The 24625-nt window shown below is 48.0% G+C and overlaps 1 protein-coding gene across 6 annotated transcripts in view; it reads right to left on the bottom strand.

Moving 5' to 3' along the window:
* Window positions 1-24625, bottom strand: part of KHDRBS3 (KH RNA binding domain containing, signal transduction associated 3) — a 117081-nt gene that overhangs the window by 78611 nt on the left and 13845 nt on the right. For all 6 annotated transcript variants that reach the window (XR_008530563.1, XR_008530564.1, XM_054590102.1 and 3 more), the window contains exon 2: window positions 5176-5294. Coding sequence is in view for 4 of the 6 variants with exons in the window: in XM_054590102.1 (XP_054446077.1) it covers window positions 5176-5294 (119 nt within the window). In the remaining 2 variants the exon portion in view is untranslated. The remainder of the gene's footprint in view (window positions 1-5175; window positions 5295-24625) is intronic.

Raw genomic sequence — 24625 nt, 5'->3', positions numbered from 1 at the left:
TGGCCCCAGGAGCGGGGGTGCACGGTCAGCACCAACTCCACGCCAAGCGGGACTCCGCCCACGGCCGCCCCACAGCCCACGCAGGGTGGCCCCGCCCAGCTCCGACCCTTAACTGATGCCGGCGCACCAGCGTCCCCCAGGGCCCAGGGAAGCGCTGCGCCAGCCTTTCCTCCAGGCGGCTTGAAACCTGCGCACTCCACTACGCTCGGCAGAAATGCCCTTTTTCAGCATTTTGAAAGCAATGGGCTTCTAAGTGGCCTACTTCAGACTTTATAAATACTTAAAATGATTCTGCTCTGTTAGGCCCAGAAAGTATAATTTGTCTTCCCCTACCTTTATCAATGCTGACGTTGGAGAACAATGTTCAAAACTTTGTTTCACGTATTTCATTTCATGTATTTACTCACACACAACAGAGTATTAATTGTAGATTAATCATCACCAACCTTACGAGCTATGTGAAGACAGGCAGTGTATGTTTATCTTTCTGTCTAATGCATATCGAGTATACAGAGTACACTGAGCACAGTTACCATTTTATAAAGGTTTCCACGAGCCATGCTTTGCTTAGTGATGACTCCATGAAGGGTTCCCAACACTGTTTTCTATTTCCTGAAAATGTGCATCCTCAGTCTGTAAGTATGACTAAGCTCCGAACAGGCTGCCCGTCTCCGAATACGAACTCTGAAACTCTGAACAAAATAAAAACCAACTATCTGAGCCTGAATGATCAAAAACAAGGAGACCCCTGGAGGGAGCTGGACTTGGAAGAAGGGAATGGCATGGGCAAATTTACTGATTGTAGAGTTTTAGCCCAAACTCACTGATTGTAGAGTAGCAGAGTTTGAAGCAACCCCAGTGCTGACATGAGAGAGAGGAATACTGCAAAACGCAGAATTAGAGTTGAGGAGCCCCAAATATTGTGGATAAAATCTGCCAAAATCTCTGGCTGGCCCCCAAATCATGTGTGCCAGAAGTAAATGCAAAAGTCAAACTAAGAAACGAACTGAACTGGGACCACTTCCACCCAAGAGGCAAATCTGTGGCCTGAATCCAAAAGTATCAACACTCCTCAAAGAAAGGGAATGGAATCTGGAGTTTCTGCAATATTAACACTCATAATGTCCGGGATACAATCTAAAATCACTCCACACAAAAAATACTAGAACAATATGACTCATTATCAAGATAAAAGATTATCAATTCAAGTCAAACCTAAGATGACAAAGATTTTAGAATTAGATAGAGGCTTAAAGTTTCTATTTTAACTGTGCTCAATGACACAAAATAATACCTGCAATGAATTAAAAAACTAGAAAATCCTAGGAGAGAAGAAAATATATTTTTAAATACACATTTATATATGAGTCAAATATAAAATCTGAAACAGATTGTTAAAATATGTGACATAAAAATTTTGTAAGATGGGCTTAACAGAAAACAATAAGAACAATGACTTTAAGATACAGCAGTATAAATTATCCACACTGAAGAACAAAAGAGAAAAGAAAACTAATAACAGAAGTGACCGTAGCTACCAAAACCCTTTGAGAATATCACAAGGTTGAACGAGGTCTGTCTGGAAAAAAGCCCAGCCATTGTTAATATAATGAGAACGGGTTGCACAACATCGATGTAACCTGGCAACCAAAGAGAGTGAACTGGAATGCGCACAAGTGAACAATGAGGACTTCACTGTACTAGTCAGTGGGGGCGGTAGATGCCATTGAGTGACCACATGTACTGAGGGCTGTCACATTCAAAATGACTGAGCTGGCAGGGCAACGAATCTGTCAAATTTTGTGTTAAGCTTGAACATTCCTCCACAGAAACTATTCCGATGATTCAGAAGCCTGCAGCTATGGACAACTGGTGATTGGCAGCTTCATCATGACAACACACCTCCTCGTGCATCACATCTTCTGCAGAGTTTTTTGGTGAAACACCAAGTCACCCAGATGACTCAGCCCCCTACAGCCCAGATTTGGCACCCTACACCTTCTGGCTTTTCCCAAAACTAAAATCACCTTTGAAAGGGAAGAGATTTCCAACTGCTGATGAGATTCAAGAAAATACGATGGGGCAGCTAACGGCAATTGGGAGAACTATGTGAGGTCCCAAGGTGCCTACAATGAAGGGGACTGAGGCATCACTGTCCTATGTACAATGTTTCTTGTATCTTGTATCTTCTTCAATAAATGTCTCTATTTTTCATCTTACACGGCTGGATACCTTCTGAACAGACCTTGTACGAATAACTGAAGTGTCAAAGTGGGGAAAAAGGCTCAAAAAATGTATTTGAAGAAGCAATAGCTAAAATATAATGACATGGACAAATCCCTTGAAAAACACACACAAAAAAAACCACGAAAGATGAAACAGAGAATCTGAGTAGTGACATGTGAACTGAAGACATTGAATTCATCATCAGACTCCAGGCCCAGAGAGCTTTGCTGGTGAATTCTATCAAATATGGAGGAAAAACAACACCAAAGTGACACACATTCTTTGAGGAAAAAAAATAAACAATCTCCGCTTACCTTGTGAAACCACAAATAACACTAATACCAAAATCTGACAAAGACACTCTATTTAAAAAATGACAGGCCAGTAGCACCTATTAACAGCTATGAAAAGCTGGCTTAATTCAGACAAATCAATCAATAAAATTCACTATGTCAACAGTATAAAGGAGTAACATCCTGTGCTCATTTTGATAGATGCAGAAAGGACATTCAAAAAAATCACTACCCCATCAGTATCAAATCCCTGAGCAAAACTGAGATAGAAGAGAACTTCCTCTACCTAATGAAGGGCATCTACCAAAAAAGCCTACGGCTGTTACCATTCTTCATGGTAAAGTAGTGAATGCTTCCCACATTGACTGGGAATAAGTGAAGAATGACTAATCTTTCCCACCTGTATTCAAACATTATTCTAGAGATACTAACCAATACAATAAAGCAAGCTAAATAAATAAAAAGCACACAAATTGGAAAAGAAGCAAACTGTTTATACAGATGCTATAATTATGTACATAACATCCTGAAAAATTATAAAACAACTTACTAGAACAAGTGAATTTAGCAAGGTAGTAGAAATACAAGGTTAATATATGAAATTTTATATTAGAAGCAAAAATTGGAAAAGAATTTTAAATATTCATCCTTACAAATGTCAAAAACATAAAATATTTAGGAACACATTTAACAAAAGACAAATAAGACCTTTATCTTAACAAGTATAAAATGCTGCTGACAGAACTTAAAAATCTAAATACATGGAATGGCATACCATGTTCAAGGTAGGAAAGACTCAATATTGTTAGGAAGTCACATTTCCCTAGCTTGATTACCAGATACAATCAACTACAATCATAATCCCTGCAGGACATGTTGGGTTAATTAATAAAATAAGTAATGTATGGGGAAGCACAGAGGACCTATATCCAAGAAGCCCTGAGAAGGAAGGGCAAAGCCGAAGGAACAGGACTGCCTCACTTGCTGTCTTGCTGTAAAACACTACAGCACTGAAGACCACGGGGCAGCAGCGGTGGGAGCCACAGACAGAGCGACAAAACGGGCGAGGAGGCGCAGGCAGGCCCTCCCTGCAGCAGCTTCAGCAGCCCCCCGACTTTCCTCCAGGCACAGGGTCAGTGGGAAGGAAACATCTTTCAACAAGGGGAACTGGGAAACCTGAACATCGGAATGAAGAAAAAAGGAACTCTGACCCTCGATCTCACACCATCAACAAAAGTTAAGTTCAGATGCATCACAGACCTCAAAGTAAAAGCTACAGTAAGAAAGCTTTCAGAGGAAATACAGGAGGCCATCTTCACATTCAATAAAGAGCCTGGAAAATCCCACGTGTGCAGCAAAGCTTTCTTCACTGGCAAAAGGTAATAACCGTAAAAGAAAAATCTGATACACTGGACATCATCGAAATTAAAAACTTCTGCTTATCACAAGACTCTATTAAGAAAATAGTAGATGAGCCACGCACATATATCTAACAACATGGGTCCAGGATGTATGAAAAAGCTCCTATAATTCAATGATAAGAAGACATACATCCTATTTAGAAATAAGGGGGAAAAAACCCTCAAAAGTCACTTTACCCCCAGAGATAAATCAACAGCCAGTAGTAAGTGCACTTAAAAAAAAACACAAAATCATTAATCATCAGGAAGGTGCCAATTAATACCACAAGGAAAAACCGCAATATAATATACTAGCAGAATGGCTAAAATTAGAAACTGATAACAATAACATCAAAAGTTGATGAAGACATGGAGCAACCACAACTCGCATGCATTGTCCCCGGAAAGGTCACCAGGTAGGACCACTGTTGGGGGAAAGTATGACAATTTCCTGTAAAACTGCATGCACAGCAATTAAATTCCTACTATTTACTCAAAAGTAATGAAAACACAGGGTCACAAAATGATTTGTATGAAAATGAAAATGTTCACAGCAATTTAATTTATAATAAACTCACACTGAACCAGACAAATGGGTAAATTGTGGTATATTCAGGTAACGGATTATTAGTCGGCAATGAGAAGAAACAAACCACTGAACGATACCGCAGTGCACGTAAATAATGTACATGGACTCTCAAAAGAAAGAAATCAAGAAAAACGAGGTAAAAAGAGTACCAATTCAGGCCAAAGCTAAGACTGGCCAAGAGTTTAGAATTAGATACTGTAAAGCACCTCCTGTAATTGTGCTCAACAGCAGAAAATAACACTTGCAATAAATGAAAAATAGAACTTTTTTTTATAACAATTAGGATAAATAGTATTTTGAACATTTATGCGCTCAACCCTGCGCTACGCATTTACATAGATAATCTCATTTAATTCTTAATCTAACCTCATCTTACAAATAAAGAAACTAAAGTAGAAGTTAAATTGTCCAGCGGTTCCATGCTCGTATGCCTCATGAGCACAATTTTTTTAGGGCCCCATACCTCAAGCTAAGGACAAACAGTAAAGACAGAACCATTAAATAGGTTTTGAATTAACTGTAGAAGTCTGCGGGCATTGGGCGCGGGGGGCAGGGGGGTGCGGGGAGCTGGGCTGAAGGGAAACAAGGCCAGAATGTAGGGGATGCAAGAGAAGCTGGACACCTGCGGCCTGCAGGAGCTCAGCGCCCAAGGCAGCCTCACTCTTACCTTAGGGAACTGCTTCACAGGAATTAACACTTTCTGTCCCAGCTTCATGTTCTTATTAATCACCACGTCAATGTACTTTTCTTCATCCTTGCCTTCTCCTTTTTGAAACTTCTCTATTTCTGTGGAGGAAAAAAAGATAACCATGAAGTGCATGACTGAGAACTCCCAAGGCCGGGAGCTCTCGTTAGGTCGACTGCGGCCTGACATCAAATACAGAAATAGTGTTTTGGGGTTATTAGATTGCTCCAATTTTTTTAAGTAATGAAATATTTCCCATTTTATCAACACTTCTTTACCAGAACAGTGGAAAAGCTGCATCTACCACAGCACTACCGAGTCCAGTCTCCGACGCCCTTGCTCATGGAAGTTAACAAATGCACGTGAACACCCAAGTCAGTTCCTTGGGGCCTCCTGGAATCCTAGGGGAAGGCTGATGGGACAGCAAGGGAGAGCTGGGGAGCGTTCTCAGTTCAGGGCTGCGAAGCGCTGGCAGCCCCCCTCTTCCTCCTGCCTGGCTCTCCAAGGCTCATGCCGTCAGGAATTGATTCTTTTTCACACGCCCCAACCCAACCTCCCCTCCTGGCAAGCGACAAGACTGACTGCAGCCACGGGCTTCGCCAACGCTCCTCTCTCCCGCTGCGGCGCCGTGTGGGTGATTTCAACGGCAAACCTACCTCCTTCAGGATTCAACCCCATTGCCTGCCACTCTGAAGGAGCCCCTGTCCCTCTCCTCCGCGGGGCAGCAGGAGCGGGGGCTCCCTCACTGCCACCCTGACACTCACACACAGCTGCACTGGAACCCTCTGCTCAGCCAGTGTGGCCTTACCCCAATCCACATATTGAAATCCTGCCCCCCAGGGCAGCGGGATTAGGAGGCGGGCCTTTGGGAGGTGGCTAGGTCATGAGGATGGAGCTGCTGTGAATGCCATCAGCGCCCTTATCAAAGGGACCCCCGTGCGGACACAGCCAGAAGACTGCCAGCCACGAGGCAGGGAGTGGGCCTCACCCGGCCCCAAACATGCAGGTGTGTTCACCTCGGACTTCCCACCTCTGGAATGGGGACAAGTCAGTTTCTGTTGTTTATGGTCTTCTGTTATCAAAGTCTTAACGGACTAAGAGGCCCTCTCACCAGAACCTAAGTTTCTCTTAGGTAACATCTGTTTCTTCATTCAACAAACATCCACTACTAAGCACCTACTATGTGTACTTTCTAGCTCTTGGAAAACATGAGTATCATTCCTCTCCTTGCTGCGTATAGCACTGGGCTGTACAAGAGGTACACAAACAGGTGCCTGAATAACGGCTGAATGGATGCGCATGTGGACTGATTCTGCCACAGAAGGACCACAAGATACCAAGGCCCTGCGGGTAAAAGCGAAGTACAGTGCATCACTCCGGTCAAGCTAAAGTCAAGTACGCTGATGCATGAAGAAATGTTTCGACTCTTATTTTAACTGGCCTGAGAACTTAAACTTTTGAACTCTCGAGTTACGCCTGTAGATACAGATGGACATGTACATGTACATATACATGTACACACATAGTGAATAGATATATGCCTATATAGATACGTCTAAACCCTATAAACAAACCTTGGATTATCCCCTGGAGGACTCAGGAAGAACGTTCACATATCCAGACCCCTTGACGTTCATTACCCAGGTCACCAGACGCCAGTAAGATTATATCTCGGATCAATCCAGAACCTAAGAGTGCATGATGGAATCTTCTCAAGAAAATACTTTTCAGCATAAAAACTCTTAGCTGTTCTCTCTTCTTTGGCGTACTCTGAGTATGGCTGAGCTGTGTGTCCAATTTGCAAACCCTAAAGCCCTTGAATAAATATCATTTATTTCCAGCCAAAGGCTCCTGATTTATTTACACTCAGTCGACAGGTCAAAGAAGGCACCGAAGCACAAAGAAGGTACCAAAAATGGCACTGGAGATATAAAGGGATACACGTATCTATTCATTCTGCCCGTTGAGCTGGGGGTATTTAAGAGTCCAACATGTCACATCCATGACATAATTCAATCCCCACAGGAGGTGACAAAAAGGAAGTCCAGAAATGCTAATAAATGGCAAAGGTGGGATTCATCCCCAGGTCTGTCCAACTCTAAATACAGCATATGCCTCAGCAATCACCTCCATGGTTATTTTTATGTCCTACTGGACAGAAAATTAAGATTTTCATAGTATGTTAGGTGAGTGGGAAACGTGACGAAAGCCGGAGGCTTCAGGCAGCACGGACGAACCCGGCCAGCTTTGAGGTCCCCTCTTAGTAACTTTCTATCCACTGTCCCCACACTCGGTTCTTTGCTGTACTCAGAACTGAACCTCATCCCTCTCTCCTCCAGTGGTAGCGCTGAATAAAGTCTTCACCATTTTAACAAGTGCCCAAATAATTTTTTCAGTAACAATGCCTGGTAGAAAGTCAGTATGTGGGCGGGATGTAATGAAAAGTATGTATTTGTTTTTATCCCCCGTTCCTGGCACAGAGCTCCCAAGAGACTTAGAATTTCTTGAGTGTTAGGAACGCCTTTCGTTACTGAGAGCAAGCCCCTCTCGACCAGGCCTGAGTTTACCCTGCGGAGGTGAGTCTTGGAGGAGGGGGCCTGGCTGCCAGGAAAACCAACCACGAGAAGCAGGTCTGCACATTCAGCCCCTGGCACTCCTGTCCGCCTTGGGAAGGGAAGCAAAGCGAGATGCTGAGCTCGGCCGTGTGGGCGATGGCCCCGCGACGCCGCAGCGAAGCGCCAGGATCTTCCCTGTGAGGAAGGGAACCGGCCACGGAAAGCAGAGGTGTCCGGCCTTTCCGGCTCCTGGCACACGGAAACCAGTTACTCACGTTCTGCGGCACGCCAAAAAATACGTTATTTCTTTTGCTAATCTGACCCAAAAATACGTCTAATTTTGATTTGTTTCACATCAGATGGCTATTGTTGTGTTGGCTGCTGTCATTTTTTAAATGTGACAACCTCAAGGAAAAGAGGTCCGTGCCCCTGACCAGTCAGGTACTGCAGGTTTTTAAATTTCTGGCGGCGCACCAGCTGAAAATCACTGGCACAGAGATACCGGGCGGCTTAAACTGGATCAGAACCAGATCCAGGTTATCTGATTCCTAAATCCATGCTCCCTCCGGTTTCCTGGTATTACTGTAGTAAAGGGATATGGCTTTGAGGGAGAAAAAATATTCTGGGTTATTACTTCGCTTGGGGGGAAACTAACCACATTATTGCGAGTATCAAAACAATGTTTATCAAAGTGCTTTGAAAGCTATAACACACAATGCAAATAGAGGACACTGTTTACTTAATACAGTGCCTCATTTGTGATGACTTCTATCCATGTACGGTATGAGTGCTTCACTGTGGGAGGGATTTCAAGAAGCATTTGTGAAGCAAGAGAATTCTGGAGAATAAAATCCAGGTAACTAAAAAACTCTAAGGTTACTCAGAATTATTATAAAAATTTTGTCAAATTCTTTTTAAGGGAAAAAAAGAAGCTTCCAGTGTATTGGCACATTAAGTCCTCCTTAAACATGCGCAGTCATTCACCAAACCAAAGGCACCAGGGCAGAAAAAGAAAGACAGAAGACACGATAGTTCAACGCCGCAGGGACACATACACCGGTCATCGGAACACAGCAAAGGACGCAAAGACCTTCAGAAATGAGCAGGTTCCTGGATCTTAGTACTAACTCCTAATCATTTTCAAAATAAACTTCTAGTTGGGAAAGATTTTTTTATAATTTTAAAATAATAAAGTCCAGAGCCTGGAAATCCCAGATAAAACGGTCCTGAAAACAGGTAGAAGGGTCCAAGAAACTGAATCATTATTAGTACATTCTAGACACTCCACTGGAGGCTTTACATACATTCAGTCCTCAGAGCTCCCCGAGAGTGGGAGGGCAGAAACTGTCGCCCCTTCTCCCTTGCACCTGGTCAGAGGCGGAGCTGAAGTCTGATGGCGGGACTGTCTGACTCTCAGAGGCTTTGCTTCTCCAAAATACCACACAACTGGCCTCCAAGCCAAGCCAAGCCTTCCAGACTAACAGACAAGCATAACAGATTAAATCCCACCTCCAATAAATCAACAGAGCTTTTCAGGAATAGTCAGCCAATTGCCTTCACTGAATGCCTGCTGTTTACTGAGAAATACAGCGGAAGAATGGGGGCCGTTAAACGCCCTAAACGTAGAGCGAGGCAAACGCATTTCCAGCCAGCTGTTGGCCCAGCCCAGCAGCGAAGACAGCAGTGCTGGGCGCGGGCTCCGACAGTTTCATCGTCCCGACGGGAACCCTGGCAAACTCTCGGGCAGCAGGGACGTTGACTGGGACGGACTGCAAAGCCCATGTCGGCTTCTACGGAGATCACCCAAAAGAGACAGGCGGGGGGATGGATCCAGGGGGCAGAAAGAGGCTGGGGCGCTTTGCGCTCCGCGGTGCGCCAATGCCTGGGCGACACGCAATGAGGCGGGGTCACTCTCAGTGCGACGCAACACACGTGTCAAACGTCAGCAAACCCACAGATTAAAACAAAGAAAATAGTGTGCTAGGTTAGTTCAAGTCAAGAATGACTGAAGTCAGTAACTATGGGGAGTAGGGATGTGAGTAACGATTAAAAATTGAAAAAAAAAGAGAGAAATCTAATTTTTAGTTAAATCTGCCTGAGGGTTAAAGCCCATTTCTCACTTTTAATTGCAAACGTCATTAGGCAGACAGCAAAGGACCAGCTATCTTAAACAATTATCAGGCTCCAGAGGTTACCAATTAGAACCCTGCAAGGATTTGAATTAAAAAAAAAGTTTTGTGATTAGGTGAAGTAATGATCCAAGAGAGAGATTAGTTCTGTCCGGACGGCCCTCGTTATAAAACCCATTTCCTTCGTGTGAAGATTCAATGTCTTTCTCATTTGCCCCGCTGGCGGCATCGCACTTCCAGATAGAAATATGACCGCACTAATGATATTCGGTAACGACCGCGGAACAGGGACGTTTTGCTCCCACAAGACTCCCAGTGAATATTCTCTACTGATTGGATATACAATACTACGGACCTGATGGCTGGGACAGGCCGCGCAACATAAACTCAAGGCAGGGTATAATCGTGCTGTGGCTATTTTTAATTTTTAGGTCAGTTCCATAACCTTAATAATACTCGATTTCTACAGGAAAGAGAGTAATTGGGGGGAAATAACCCTTCAGGCAGAAGATCCTATGTTTTTATCTGATGATGATCTACAGGGTCACTTTTATAAAAAGAATCAAGAAAATAAATAGCATGATCAAGGACTGCAAAAAGATCCCAAAGAACACGCCTACTCTGATGCCACTTAAAGGCCTATCAACAAAACCATAAGAGAGACGCTGGGAAAATAAACATGCCTAAAAAAGTGCAGCTTAATAATAGCACAAAACATACAGGACGCCTAAAAACACCATAGTTCCCTCCTAACTCAATGTTCGAAACTACCGGAAAACTGCCGAAGAGGCAGAAAGCACGTTTTAAAAACACAACACAACTAGGACAAAACAGGTATTTTGTCACTCAGATCTAGTCACCGCAGGAAGTTAAGACACTGATAAAAAATGATTCACATACACTTCCATAGTCGTAGCTTTTGAGGACAGGAAATATCTCAACAGGGATAAAAACAACTACTGAAACTGAGGACAACTCCTCCCGTCAATTTAAAGCCAGCCAGAGCTGCCTCCGGTCGGCCTTTATACATCGCTTCCCCCTAGGAGTCTGGTGCGGTCTCTTCACAGTGCACAGGCCCACTGGGGGTTTTCTTAAGGGGATTTGCCAAGCGAGGTATAGATCTTCATATTCTAGACCAAGCTGTACATTAAAACCATCTAGGGAGCTTATAAAAAAGTAACTACACTAAGGCTGGTCGATAGCATTTGTTTGTTTACTTTCTGCCCTTCGATCATAAAGTATTTAGTTAGCAATTAGGCACTCTAGTGGATTCCACCTGTCAAATCTACTGACAGCTGATGGATCTGCATTAAGGCTGAATATGCAGATTACTCGTTACTTTACAGAACTGCACCACCCAGGCCGATGAGACAGAACGAAAGGATAAATACTCTGACTAAAACTTCCATTGTAACTTACAACCAGTGGATGTCTTCTCTTCTTTCCTCAAACACAGGAGGTAAAGGCAGCTGCTGACGCATTCTAGGAATGAGTAACAAGCTAAGATGAGAACACTAAGACCTGTAACGTGGCCAAGAATCCAGGAGCGGTCCCTGAGACCGGTTTCAAAGACCGACCCATTTTTACAGCAACAATGGCTGCCGACCCACCGAAGAGCCACAGCACAGACACACCATGTGCATTTGAAGAATTACTATTTCATGAGAGAGCATGGGGGACGACTGGGGAGACTGTCTGAAAAGGTTCTGTAAGGGAGGAAATAATGGAAAAAATGTTGAAAAGCACAAAGAAAACCAGCTGAAATAACTGCAAGTGCTGATCCTACAGGATAAATAATTCAGGAGAAAATAAAACTTCAGCACAAATACTTTTGTATGTCTCATAAAAGAGGGATCCGACTTCACCAGTAAAAAGGCCAATGGCAGAGTTAGAACTACAAGGTAGGAGGCTGAAGGAAAAGGAGCTACCACTCAAATTACAGCGATGAAGACTCTAGTGACAGCGTCTTCCAAAGACGGACGCAGCTGCCTTGAAGAGACCTGGAGTCCATCTTGGAGCCCCGTCCAGCACAGGCCGGACCCTCCCGGCAGAAATGTCCCAGGGAGCTCGTGTGTGCCTAAAGCTGTGCCACGCAGCATGGCAGCCCCGGGACCCGGCACCGCACCAGGAACACAACACGCGTTCGAGAACTACCCGCGGAGCGGTGGCGGCAGCCCTCGTGGCAGAGCCCAGGAAGGCCTGGTGGCCTTCTAAGAACACCCAACGTTTGCATCAACCAAAGCGGAAGTCACCTCTCTTTCCCCAACAGAGCACAGCGCCAGCTGCTGCGCCATGTCCTCGGCTCCGCAGGTGCCCACGGGTGCGCCGTGCTCCCTGCGCCAGGTGCCCGCCCAGCAGAGACTCGGCCAGCGGCTTCCCCTCGGCCAGCGGCTCCCGGCAGTTCCTGCACTGGCAGTGCCAGACGGCGAGGGCCCTGACCCTCCGTTTTGCTCCCTGGGCTGGCAGCCTACGGAACAGAGTTCCCCAGTGCCAGTGGTGATCGGGATTCCCCCACGCTCCCAGAGCCACGCTAAGGCACCTCCTCGGCAGGCCAGGACCTCCCCCCACCAGCCCTGCGGGCGCCTTCCTCCAGCGCCCGGGGCCACCTCGGCCACCTGCCTGGGTCTCAGCTCCCAAGCACCTCCCCTGTCCCTTCCCTCGGTCCTTCAGCCCCGAGGGTGCTCGCTGGTGGCAAGGCGCGTCACTATTTCTGTGACTCCAGCAATTCCCCATTTTCTTTTTCAGTCATCTAGCACCGGTCAGACAAATTATTTTCATTAAGTCCTCTGTTAAAAACACCTGGGCAATTTCTGTTTCCCCGACCAGCCCCCGATGGACCCCCCGTCTTGGTAAACTCCTGGAATCCCCAGGTCGCAAGTCGTTTAGACGCTGTGCCAGGTGCCACGCTGGGCCTTAGGAGGGCCCTTTAGGGTCCCAACCACGACCCATGCGGAAGGACAGAGGTATGACCCGTCCCAGACTCCTGGGGTTGGGAGTCTCTAATCTAACGGCACCAAACCACTTCAATTTTTTTTTCCTTAATTTTAGAGAGAAGAGAAGGGAAGAGAAAGAGAGGAAGAGAAACATCAATGTGAGAGAGGAACATCAACAGGCTGCCTTCCCACACACCCACACTGGGGACTGAACCTGCAACCCAGGCATGTGCCCTGACCAGGAGTTGAACCGGCGACCTTTTGGTTTGAGGGACGAGATCCAACCGAGCTACACGGGCCGGGACCAAGCCACTTCTAATTTGCTGCTAGTTCGATGGTGCTTGGAAACTCAAATAATTAAACTTGGTTAGATCAGTGATTCATTAATGGTAACAAGGCCCTAAAGAAGGCGCCGGACACCAGCTGTCCTGGGGAGACGGCACGCTTTCCATCACCGCTGTCACAGGCTGAGAGCGCGGCCCCCCTTCCCGCGTCCCACCGCGTCCTGGAGAGCTGCCGGTCGGGGGACAGAAGCTCTGGGGGGGGGGGATGCCTGTGGACAGCCCACAGCACCCTCGGTAGGGGGCACACCGATCGCCATCAGAGTCTGGAAAAGCTGCCTCTATGTAACAACATCAGCATAGATGTTCTCCACACAATGGAACCATAATGGCTGTCCCGGAGGCTGCGTTATCGGAGCTGAAGTTCTGATTTCCAGCGAGACAATATAATCTGGGAATGGGCAAGTGCAGGTGATGTTTGCCTTGGGAAGCACGCCTCTCCGCATGCTAATTTGAGCGGCATAGAGTAAATGTCTATGAATATATAACCATTCAACACATTATTCGGAGGGAAAGTGTTTATCATCTTCAAAACATTTGCTATTCCAAGAACTAATTAAGTTTACAAACTGTGTTGTGAATACCAGAAGGCAGTGGAGGTACAAATCATATTGTTAATTACGCCTCTGACAAAGAGAGTGTGTTACAGGTATTCCATGCAAATGCTACGACCAGCCAAGTCCTTTAAATTCCCCCGTCTCAAGCTTGGGGACACATGAAGCCAAAACACTGAGCATAAAATGAATGTAAAATTAAATTGCTTAGAGGAAAATTCAAAAATAGCCCTCAGTGAATGCGCGATCGGTTATTCTGCCCCTGTTTTTGCTTACGGCACTCCCAGCCCTGCAAATTAACCCACAGCCTCCAGACAAGCACAACAGTCTGGCTCCCTGACACCTGCAATAAGAGAGTATAAATTAATGATAATAGGGAAAGGACTTAATTGAAAGAGATCTGAAGTAACAGAAACTAGTAAGACAGGGGTTCACATTATAGATCAGCACTTGCTTAGTGTGTAACACAGGAGAAAAAAAAAAAAGCAAGTCAGAGGGTTCTCTGTCCCCCTGACTCTTAATTGAGCACATGGACACCCCCTTCCAGAGCCGTGAGCAGGAGTGATCCACCTCAACGCCACCCGCGACAGACGCCGCGCAGAACGCGTTCTACCCTGCTGCACGCGCCGCGGGCCTGCCCGTCAACGAGGGCAGAGGCCCAGGTGAAGAGAAGGCTAATGAGAGCTGAATGGAAACTTTCAGTATCAGTATAGTTGGAATTAAAGCAAAGGTCGCGGAACGGCCACTGAACCCGATTCTCGCGTGGGCACATGGCTGTGGCAGCGCCGCCACGGGAAGGAGCCGGCGGGTGAGACCAGGGCCCTGGCCGTCAGGGTGCCTAAGCTGCCGCGTGCCGGTGGCGTTTTGGGGGGAGTTACTTTTCCTCCCTGGGACTGAGATTCACCACCTATAAGACGGGATCACCTAGTGCCTCACTAAGCTGAGGTGGAAATCACGTAAGACCTTGCAGACGACACCATTCCCAAGCGGATGGAGCACCTCCCACGCCAGCGGAGCCGCGGCAGGGCCCCGAGGCAGGGCCCACTGGAAGTCTGCAAGGAAGGCTGCGCCTACGCAGCCGGAGTCAGCGGCTGGACCCTCGGTCATTGCGGGAGCCCCCCAAATGCGGTGACATGGGGGCTGCGAGGCCAGGCCCCGCCGCCGCCGTCAGGAGCCTGGCCCGCGACCCAGGCGCGGCGCTGCTGAGGACCCACATGGGCCTCCCTCCAAAGGGCAGCGGAGGAGGTCTGCTGGGCGAAGGCGGGTTTCCTATGCAGAACTGTGCGCATGCTCGGTCTCTACAGAGACTGCTTCGTGCTGCTTCTGGGGTGATTGAAGGAGGAAATGCTGTACAAGCTGGAGAGCGCGTGAGGAAGCACAAACAGGCGTCCCCGTCCCGGGTGAACGCCCCACGGTCGCACCGCGTGCGCAGGGCTACCTGCAAGGCAGTCGAAGCCGGCCACCTGGCCCTCTCGGCAGAACTCTCTGTGATGACAGACGGGGAGGCCGGTGCAGCCCCGGGCAGTCGCCGCTCGTCACACGCGGCTGCTGAGCACATGGAACGGGGCTGCTGTGTGTCACTGAAGAACTGAATCTTTAGTTTTATTTCATTTTAATGAATTAAATTGAAAAGCTTCAGGTGGTTAGAAGCTACACCAGCTCAGATCGAGAACACAGCCAAAAACTAAAACGGAAGCGAAAAGGCAGGTGACGAGCAGAACGAGACACCGTGACGTTTAAGCATTTAGTTTTTCGTTCAACAGCAACTTAGGGCGGGCCTCCAGCATCCTGCCAGGGCTCGGTGGTTAGCGAACGCCCGAGGGCTCGAAGGCAGGCGTCCTGCGCTCGCTGGGGGTGGGTCTACGATTGCGTGACCCAGGACACACATCTCAGACAAGCCACCTCGGAGGCTCCCCGTGCAAAGCGTCAACTTCAAGCTCTTTAAGAAACGGGCACACGGAGGATTATAGCAACTAAAGGAGGCAGTGACGACTGGCAGGCCCAAAGCTCAAGGGGCACTTCCGCGCAAGGGCACGTGAGCTGAGGCTGCGTGAAGGGGCGTGGCTATGAGAAGGGCGTCCTGGTGCGGGGACGTAGCTCTGTGAAAGGTCCCCAGCACGAACACGGGCCACAGAGCGCAAAGGCAGAAGGTGCCAGCTGGGAAGGCAGTGAGTGCCTTTAACTATGTACAAAACATTAAAATGCTTCTGTGTCTGTAATACTAACGTCCAGAGTGATTAAAAAAATCACCCTAACAACAAACCCTGGTCACCCTCATGCTGCCCAAGGTCACACAACCAGAAGCTGTACGGTCAGAAAGAACTGGCGTGAGCACGCAGAGCCCACGGGAGCACAGCGAGCCCCAGTGGTGGGGAAACCCTGGAGGTGACAAGCACTTTTACTGGGGGCAGCGATGCGGGACCACGCCTCAGATACAGGCAGCCTAAGGTCCGGGAGACAGGGCGGAGGGCGAGCTCGGACAGGCAAAGACCTGAACCTCCCACGCCGAGGAACGGGGTCCCCTCACAGAGGTCCAGAGCCCCCCGCCCTGCCACCCCCCAGGCCCCTCACAGACCAGATGCTGCTGCGGGTCCAGCACCACGGAGGTGCGGTGGGGGATGACACACGGGCCCTGGCCTCTTGGGGACCGCAGTCTAGCAACGGAGACAGGCTGCAGAGCAGCTGGAGGAAGGGTGGACAGAACCACCAAAGGGAAGAAGACGTCCTCTCAGTACATTACTAGCTATGATGTGAAAGCGATTTTAAATCCCTAATCATCATTGTAACAGCTGCATCCATTCACTGGTCGGGCCACCGCTATCCGTGGGTCCCCTGCTGGGCTCTGCACACGGTCTTTAATTGTCAAAACAATGGAGAACGTGCAACAACACTAAGGAACTTGTCTCGTGCAGGGCCGACAATCTGCATTGCTGGGTTTTTAACCCAGGATTCGCTGGGCGAAACAGTCAACCACTTCCACTCAGCAAACGTTTGTTTAAGCATCAACTGTGAAGGGGACCCACTCGGATGCCAAGCCCACAGCAATAATCCTGATCCCCCCTCTTGCCACGAACGGGAGCCTGACGTGCGGTACTCCACCCACGGCCTCAGAGCCTCCGTGGGGCTCGGGGCCCCCCTATGCTCCCGGTGGCAGCTGCCTGCCTGGCCCTGCCTGGCCCTGGGGTCACTGTGACCGTCAGGGGCCCCGCTTCCTCGCCTTGCCCCCTCATCAGCTTCCTCTGGGGTTGACCACGGCACAATTTTTCAAAAGGATGCCTGGTAGTGACATGAGACTCTCTACCCTTACTAGGGGGGCCAACCATGTGGCGTCTCTGGGCCACACTGGAAGAAGAAGAGTTGCCTTGGGCCACACGTTAAATACACGAACACCAAGGAAAACTGATGAGCCAAAAAAAAAAAAAAGGTGTTAAGTAAATTTATGATTTTTGTGTTGGGCCTCATTCCGAGCATCCTGGGCCGCGCGTGGCCCGCGGGCTGGCCCTCCCTCCCTGCTTGGGTGCTGCACCCTAACAGCAGCACAGACAAAGCACAGCGGAGTCCTTTTTTAAAGGGTTTTCCCTACGAAGCTGAATCTGGAGCAGGCCTCCCAACTTCCACCTCTGCCAGGCCGCAGAATTGTTCACAGTCAGGAGGGTGTTTTCACAGCTCGACAACTTGAAGAAACGCGTTCCCGCCTACGAGCCATCATGTACCCAATAAAGCTGGTGAGCCGATGATCTGGCAATAACAACGAAAAGGTCTAAAAATTCACTTCCCCCTTCGTTCCACTTTTTAGATCGACACACACACACAGTAAAAATCTCCCCTTGTCAGAAGCATGATCAGCTTTAGCAAGTTCTATAAGTGGATAACTTTATGTGAAACTATATGTTTTCATAGAAATGTATCTACAGGTTAAATATATGTGTTTTTACTTTTCCATGTGACAAGGTCCAACAATGTTAGAACAATCCTTTAAGCCTAACATTAAAGCGTTATAAAGATCCTTCCGATTACTTTTAGGGTCCATGTTCTACCGATCAGCACAGATACTCACGTTGAATCTTCTGTCTCATGCTCCCTCCTGACAGTAACCATGCGCCCAGAATTCCTCACCATTCCAGAACCTACTGTGGCCACTGGGGTTCCATGACGTCATGCGTGCTGTTATCTTTCGCCCTAGTCCCCTTCGCCCCCCTCCAGCTTTACGTCCAATCTCAAGGGCAGTGCCGGTACCCCAGCCACACCGTCAGCGGCTCTCCTCAGCACTCGGGCCGCACTCGCTAGGGTCCCAGAGCACAGCACTTTGTTGCCCTCCTGTCTCTTTCATGCTGAGTACATCTGGGAAGCACGGTGCCGTCTGTATCCCCCTCCCCGCTCTATGCAGCTCTGGCATGGCATCTAATACAACAGGTATTTAATAAATGCCCTTCGTCCACAAACATCAGGCTGTGTGCTGGGAAATCAGCAATCAGCAGGAGACACAGCACACGCCCCCTCGACCCCTAAATGTTAACGTTGAGCATATTAACCACCACCGACAGGTGATGTCAAGTGATGAACATACTGAAACGCTGCACATAAATATTTACGTGACTTAAAATGTTGAGAAAAATTAGAGACATGGAAAGGAGAGGATACATAGGAAGAAAAATGTACATGGGTCTAAAGGTTCAAGGTGAAAATACCAGACAGAAGAGAAAAGCCATGTTATCCAAATGGATTAGCTCAAACCGTCCTCTTTCAGGAAAAGAGAAAAAACAGAGGAGAAGAATCAAATTGCTTCTCTTTCATCAGAGATGCTTTTGAAAACAAGATTTGTGTGCGGCAGGATACACATCTGATCAGATCTGGTAACAGTATTTCTGCGATCAGATCTGGTAACAGTATTTCTGCAAGTCAGCTTCTGTCACAATTAAGCATGCCGGCTTGCTCATATAATGAATATACACCCCGGAAAAATGGATTTTGCTACATAGGTAAATGTTATTGTTCAATAACTTGAAAATGAAATTATTCAAATTGTGTTCATATACTGAAAACATGCAGGAGACAAAACATAAGACAAACACATCTCAATATGCACAGGTTATATAAAAACAACTATTAATATTAATTGCTGGTGGAACTGAGGAAGTCATCCAATTGCATGGGACAGACCTGGGTTTGAACGTGTTCCTAACATCCTATAGCCCCAGGCAAGTCACTGCACCTCTTTGAGGAAACGGAGACAGCAGCCACCCTGCAGACCAGCAAGCCTCTATTTTCGCGGAGGAATCTAAACTTCCCCATTTTCCCCTCCACCCATAAACAGGAGCTCAGATGAGGGCCCAGGGCCAAGTGGACTTCGTGTAGCCACAAGGAGCCCACCCCCCATTCACTGTCCATTCATCCAAAAGGTCCGTTGAGCATTTTCTACGCACCAAGCGCCGCTGTGACTGTTTGGTACCGGCAGTAACAGAAAGAACCTGCCCTCGCTGAGCTTCCTTCCATCTGCCAAAGGGACGATGCCCTTAGAACAATAAAGGCTTATAACAAACGGCGCTGGAGAAGGACCCAGGCTCACCAACCGCTGCCACACCGACCTCTTCTTTCGCTTTGCTTCTCAAACCACGTGTGCAACACACCAGCAAGGGGCCCAGGGGCGCCTCTGAACGGAGTACCAACGCCCTGGAAAGCTCAGGGGCGCTGAAACGAAGTGCACGAACCAGACTGCCCGGGAGGTCGCTCCTTCCCCTCCGGGCCCGGGGCCCAGGACAGCTTTGCTGCTCGGCACAGGTCAACGACAAAGACGCCGGACAGGACTCGGCGGCCAAGGCCACTGGTGGTAACAAAAGGAAGCTCGCCTGGTGCTGTATCTTTGTAATCGATGTATTTTGAGAGCCTGGGCATATGAAGAAACCAACCAACCAACCAACCCGCCAACCACGGACGCCGATCAATCCTGCATACCTCACGGTGCTATTGGGAGTCTCGAGGGAAGTCACGAGTGAAAATCTTTGGTAAAAGCACTGAAAGTGATTTGCAAATGCCATCATCCTCACCACCGCCATCGCCGCCGCCATCATCATCATCACCATCATCATCATCATCATCATCACATCACCATCTTAACCATCAACATTTAGTTGTATTTGTGCTTGATTTTATCACTGAGGAATAGCTGATATTCTAGAAATTAATTTCACCCCAAAAGATGAAGCTCCCACAGGAAAACCTACATTAATTAATTTCCTAAATAAGGAAAGCAAGAGTTTAGATGAGAACATGGTATTGACAACTAAGTAAATAACCGAACAGCAAATCCTTATCATTTTCATGCAAACAAGCCGTGAGCTTATCCACGTGACAGCAGGCGTGGTGGTTCCCCTCGGCCCCACGCACCCAGACTTCCCTATTGCCGAAACGCCCTGCCCAGCCCTGCAGGCGCTGGCAAACCCGCACTCAGCCTTCCTGGTCCCGCGCAGCAAGCACTGCCTCCTCGGTTTTCCGCGCCCCACCCCAGGGTCGCACTGCTGGCTCGTCGCGGCTCGCACAGCACCGGCCGCACGCACTCGTCCACTGTCTTTTCCTGAGTGCCCCTACGTGCCAGTCCCTGTTACGAGTGCGGGGGACACGGCCGCGAGCAGGCGGCATGCTGTTCACACGGAGTTCGTATTCTAGCGGGAGAGCCTGAGACCGGTGACAGACGGATCCTGCACCAGAGGGTCGAGGAGCAGCGCAGCGCCTGACACATCCGGACTGTCGAACAGTGACAATCACAACACGACTGACAATGGCAGCTAACTACGTATGCTGGCATACGTAATCCTCACAACAGCGCTTCGAGGTGGTATGTTTACTGTATTCCACGTTCTACCTCAGCTGAGGGAAGGCAGGCGGTGAGGGGCTAAGTCAGCTGCCGGGGCGCAGCCCACAAGCAGGGGTGACCAGGCGGAGCGGGGGCTACACGATCCACCTCCAGAGGCCTCAGTCTGAAACCACTATCCCACCCTGTCTCCCAAAACCCTGCACATCCAAAGTCATCTTGCACCAGATCAAACAGGAAATGTGCATTTGTGCTCCACATGTGTCTAGAAATACCCTGTACTGGCCCAGGAATAGGGTCCTTAGGTAAGGCCCTGAGTGGGGACCAGGGAGCTGGAATGAGCAGGTCCTGGCTGGGCTCCAAGGCTCCAGAGTCCGGGAGGTGGAAGGGAGCTCAGCTCAGCAGCGGACAGAGGTGAGTGGCAGGGGCGAGGGTGGGATGGGACCAGGCACTGAGCAGGCTGCCTTCAGAGCGTGAGCCCTGAGAAAGGAGAAGTCTGAAGCCACGTCAACTCACGGTATGAATGCAAGTCATATATTGGGCTTCAAACTCTTCAGTTCCAAACTCTGGAGTAAGTACAGAAAACGCCCTCCTCGCCACAGCAACTCAGCACCCGCCCCCCCCCCCCCCGCCCAAAGCCCTGGCCACTCGAGAAGGCTGCCCTGTGCCACAGTCTGACAGCAATTATGCGCCGGCGCGGGCAGCTGCAAACCACAACAAATCCGCGACTTGCAGCTGAAAGGGCTTGCGCACCACAATCCATCACGCTTTGGGGTTGGTGCTGTACAAGAACGCAACGATAATAATTACCGGTTTGAGAAAAAGAGGTTTCCAGACAGGTCTGACCACAGCACCACATGTTTAATGTGGAAAAAAAATAGTCCATCAAATAAATACAATCAGCAACTTTCAAACATGAGCCCAGTACAAAGACGATTTAATTAGTAAATACAACATTTCAGTAGAGAAAATGCATCCATTTTGACCTTTCTTTTTCATGGGAAGGGGATGCAGATGCAGGGAGAGTGAGGAAGAGGGAGGAAAGAGACCGGACGTCTGGAAGAACTGCGGGAGAGAAACACACACATTTCACCCCCAGGAACAGCGCCTAGCAGAGAAACGCCTGTTGTTCAGTGCGCAGACTTCCTCTCTGCAGGTTGCGATGGGAAGGGCTTTGTGAAAAAGGAAGGACCATGCCTGTGCTGGGCACCAACCAAGTGCCAGGCACGAGCGAGAGCCCTCGAGAGTGCGTCTTTTCCGGGCCGCGCTTCCCCCGCCCCGGCCGCAACTCCGCTGGCACGACGGGGTCTCCCACCCCACAGGCGAGGGCAGGCTGCAGGGGTGAGCTAACGTGCCCACGTCCCATGGCTCACAGCTCGCCTACAGCCCTTAGCTTGCCACGGCCAGACCGCGTGTCCAAACAGGAAGTCAGCAGCTCAAACTGCACGGCTTTCCCAGGCCCTGGGCCACATGCCACCCATCCCCGCACGCATGCGGAACGAACTTGGAAAAAAATAGATGGGAGAGCAAAGAAAGCCCACAGATGCATGTGGGACCAGGGACACGTACGGACGACTGGGCATGGTCGCTGAGGACTATCTTCCAGGAACCGTCTGGTCACCAAGCGCTCACGTCTGCCTTCCCGCTGTCTCTGCGACTGAGCCTTCATCTCACCATTTCCTAGGTCCCAGGGCTGCCCTGTGCAATCCTTTGTGATTCTATCACAGGTTACAGACACAGAGCCAAACACTACACACACCATCGCTAATTATTTTTCTCTCCATCCTATGGATGGCGTGAGCCCCTGTGAGTTTATCAGCCCAACCAGCAACCCCAAACTCACATATGAATATAATACTCAATGACAGTATAACCCTTTTCTTAAAAAAAAATTTGCAAAACCACAAAGAGACCAGACAAGAGTGCTCTTCCGAGAGGTTCTCCAAGTTCTGAAAAAGTGTTCATTCAGGCCGTGTGCCTATTACTGTTTTGATCATTATGCTGAGTGTCAAAGAAAGCTCTCTGCCAGCCCAGCCTCACCATCAAGGAAAACCAATTATATCTGAAAGGCGACCGCAGAGCAGAATGGGAAATGGAACCCAAATATCCAGGTTTCTAGTTTAGTCCATTATGTCCCATTACCGAGTACTCGTAAGAGGTGACAGGCTGAGTGGCCACCCAGGAAATGCTTTCTACTTAGTAGCCCCCTAAGCAAATTATCCTCACGCGTCGTATCTCGATGTGTCCCAGGTCTAATCACATTCACATACAGACCGGCAGAAATCAGCTGGCCAAGGGGGTCAAGAACTTCTAAAATGCTGAGGAACTCTGACCAACCGTCCAACCTCTGGGGGCCAATCCGGAAGCCGTCCGCTGCGCGGCCGCCTGTCCCGGAGGCCCCCTGCAGCCGTCCTCCCTGAGTGAACACGTCCTGAAGGCCCCCCGCGCCCCAGCTTGGGGCACACAGGGTCCCTGCCTTCAGCAGCTCACCCTGCAAAGGGGCGACTCAAGTAAGAAGAAGACTGCAGTCCAGGGCGACAGCCTATTTTAAGTGAAAGTACAAAAGGGAAGGGAGAAAGGAATGTCCGGAACTTGTTTGTTCGCTGCAGCAGATTTTCAGTGGATTCCTTGTAATTGCCTAGTTATAAGAGCTCGCCATCTCCCAATGGAGCTCACGGTAAGCACCTTCTCCTTCCTGGCCTGGGTGCCTTTTGTTTCATTTTCCTGCCCAAATGCCCTGGCTAGAACCTCTGGACCATGTTATGAGAAGGGCTGAAAGCAGACGTTTCTATTTGTTCCTGATCTGAAGGGGCAAGCCTTTCCAAATATGACATGACCTGTGGGTTTTTACACAGATTGTGTTTATCGGGTTTTGGAAGGTCCCTTCTTCTGTCCCTAGTTTGTTGAGTGTTTTTATCATGAAAGATTGTGAGAATTTGTTGAATGCTTTTCCTGTATCTTTTAAGATGACTGTGCCTTTTTTCTGTGTTTTATTGATATGGTATATTAAAGTAATTGGTTTTTGCATGCCAAACCAACCTTCATCCCTGGGATAAATCCCATGTGATTCTGGGGGATGATCCTTTCTATATGTGGCTGGATTTGGTTTGCTAGTATTTGTTGACGATTTTTGTGTCTATATTCATAACAGATATTGGTTTGTCATTTTCTTGTGATGTCTTAGTCTGATTTGAGAACCAGGGTAGTAATATAGGTCTCATGGAATGAGCTGAGACCTATTCCTTCTTCTTCAATTTTCTGGAAGAGTTAGTCAGGAATTAGTATTAATAATTTTTTTAATGTTTGGTAGGATTCACGAGCGAAGCCATCTGGACCTGGGGTGTTCTTTGGGAGCAAGTTTTTGTTTACCAACTCAATCTCTTCTCCATTCCACTCAGATTTCCTATTTCCTCTTGAGCCAGTTTTGGCAGCGTCCTTCTAGGACCCTGTCCCTTTCAAACAAGTCACCTACCTTATGGGCCTACAAGAGTCCATAGCGTCACAGTTTTTCCTTATAATCCTCTTTGTTTTCATAAAGTCAACAGTAATGTCTTCTTTTTCATTCCTAATTTTAGTTATTTGAGACTTTTCTCTCTTCTTATAGTGAATGCAGCAAAAGTTTTGTTAATGTTTGTAGATCTTTTCAAAGAACCAACTTTAGCTTGATTTTCTGTTTTTTAATTCTTTTTCATTAATTTACATTCTAATCTGCATAATTTTCTTCATTCTGCTTGTTTTAGATTAATTGTGTTCTTTCTTACCCAGTGTCTTAAGTGGAAGGTTAGGTAATTGGTTTGAGATATATGTTCATTTTTAACATAGGTGTTTACAGCTAAAGTTTTGCCTCTAAGAACTGCAGCAGCTGCATGCCATAAATTGTAGCGTATTGGGTCTTCATTTTCATTCTTCTCAAAATATTTTCTAATTTCCCTTATGATTTCTTCTTATTTGGCTTACTGGTTATTTAGGAATCTGCCGATTTTCACATATGTGTGAATTCCTCAAGTTTCTTTTTTTATTGATTTCCAATATCACTGTGGTCAGAGAACATCCTTTGCATGATTACAATACTTTAAAATTTACTGAGTAGCCTATGGTCTTTCATGGACGAC

Source organism: Pteronotus mesoamericanus, unplaced genomic scaffold (assembly GCF_021234165.1).
Source record: "Pteronotus mesoamericanus isolate MK-2021 breed Mesoamerican mustached bat unplaced genomic scaffold, CSHL_Meso_final scaffold_174, whole genome shotgun sequence".
NCBI classification, from domain to species: domain Eukaryota; kingdom Metazoa; phylum Chordata; class Mammalia; order Chiroptera; family Mormoopidae; genus Pteronotus; species Pteronotus mesoamericanus.
The sequence above is the reverse complement of the archived record's forward strand: the minus strand, read 5'-3'. Positions and strand labels throughout refer to the sequence as shown.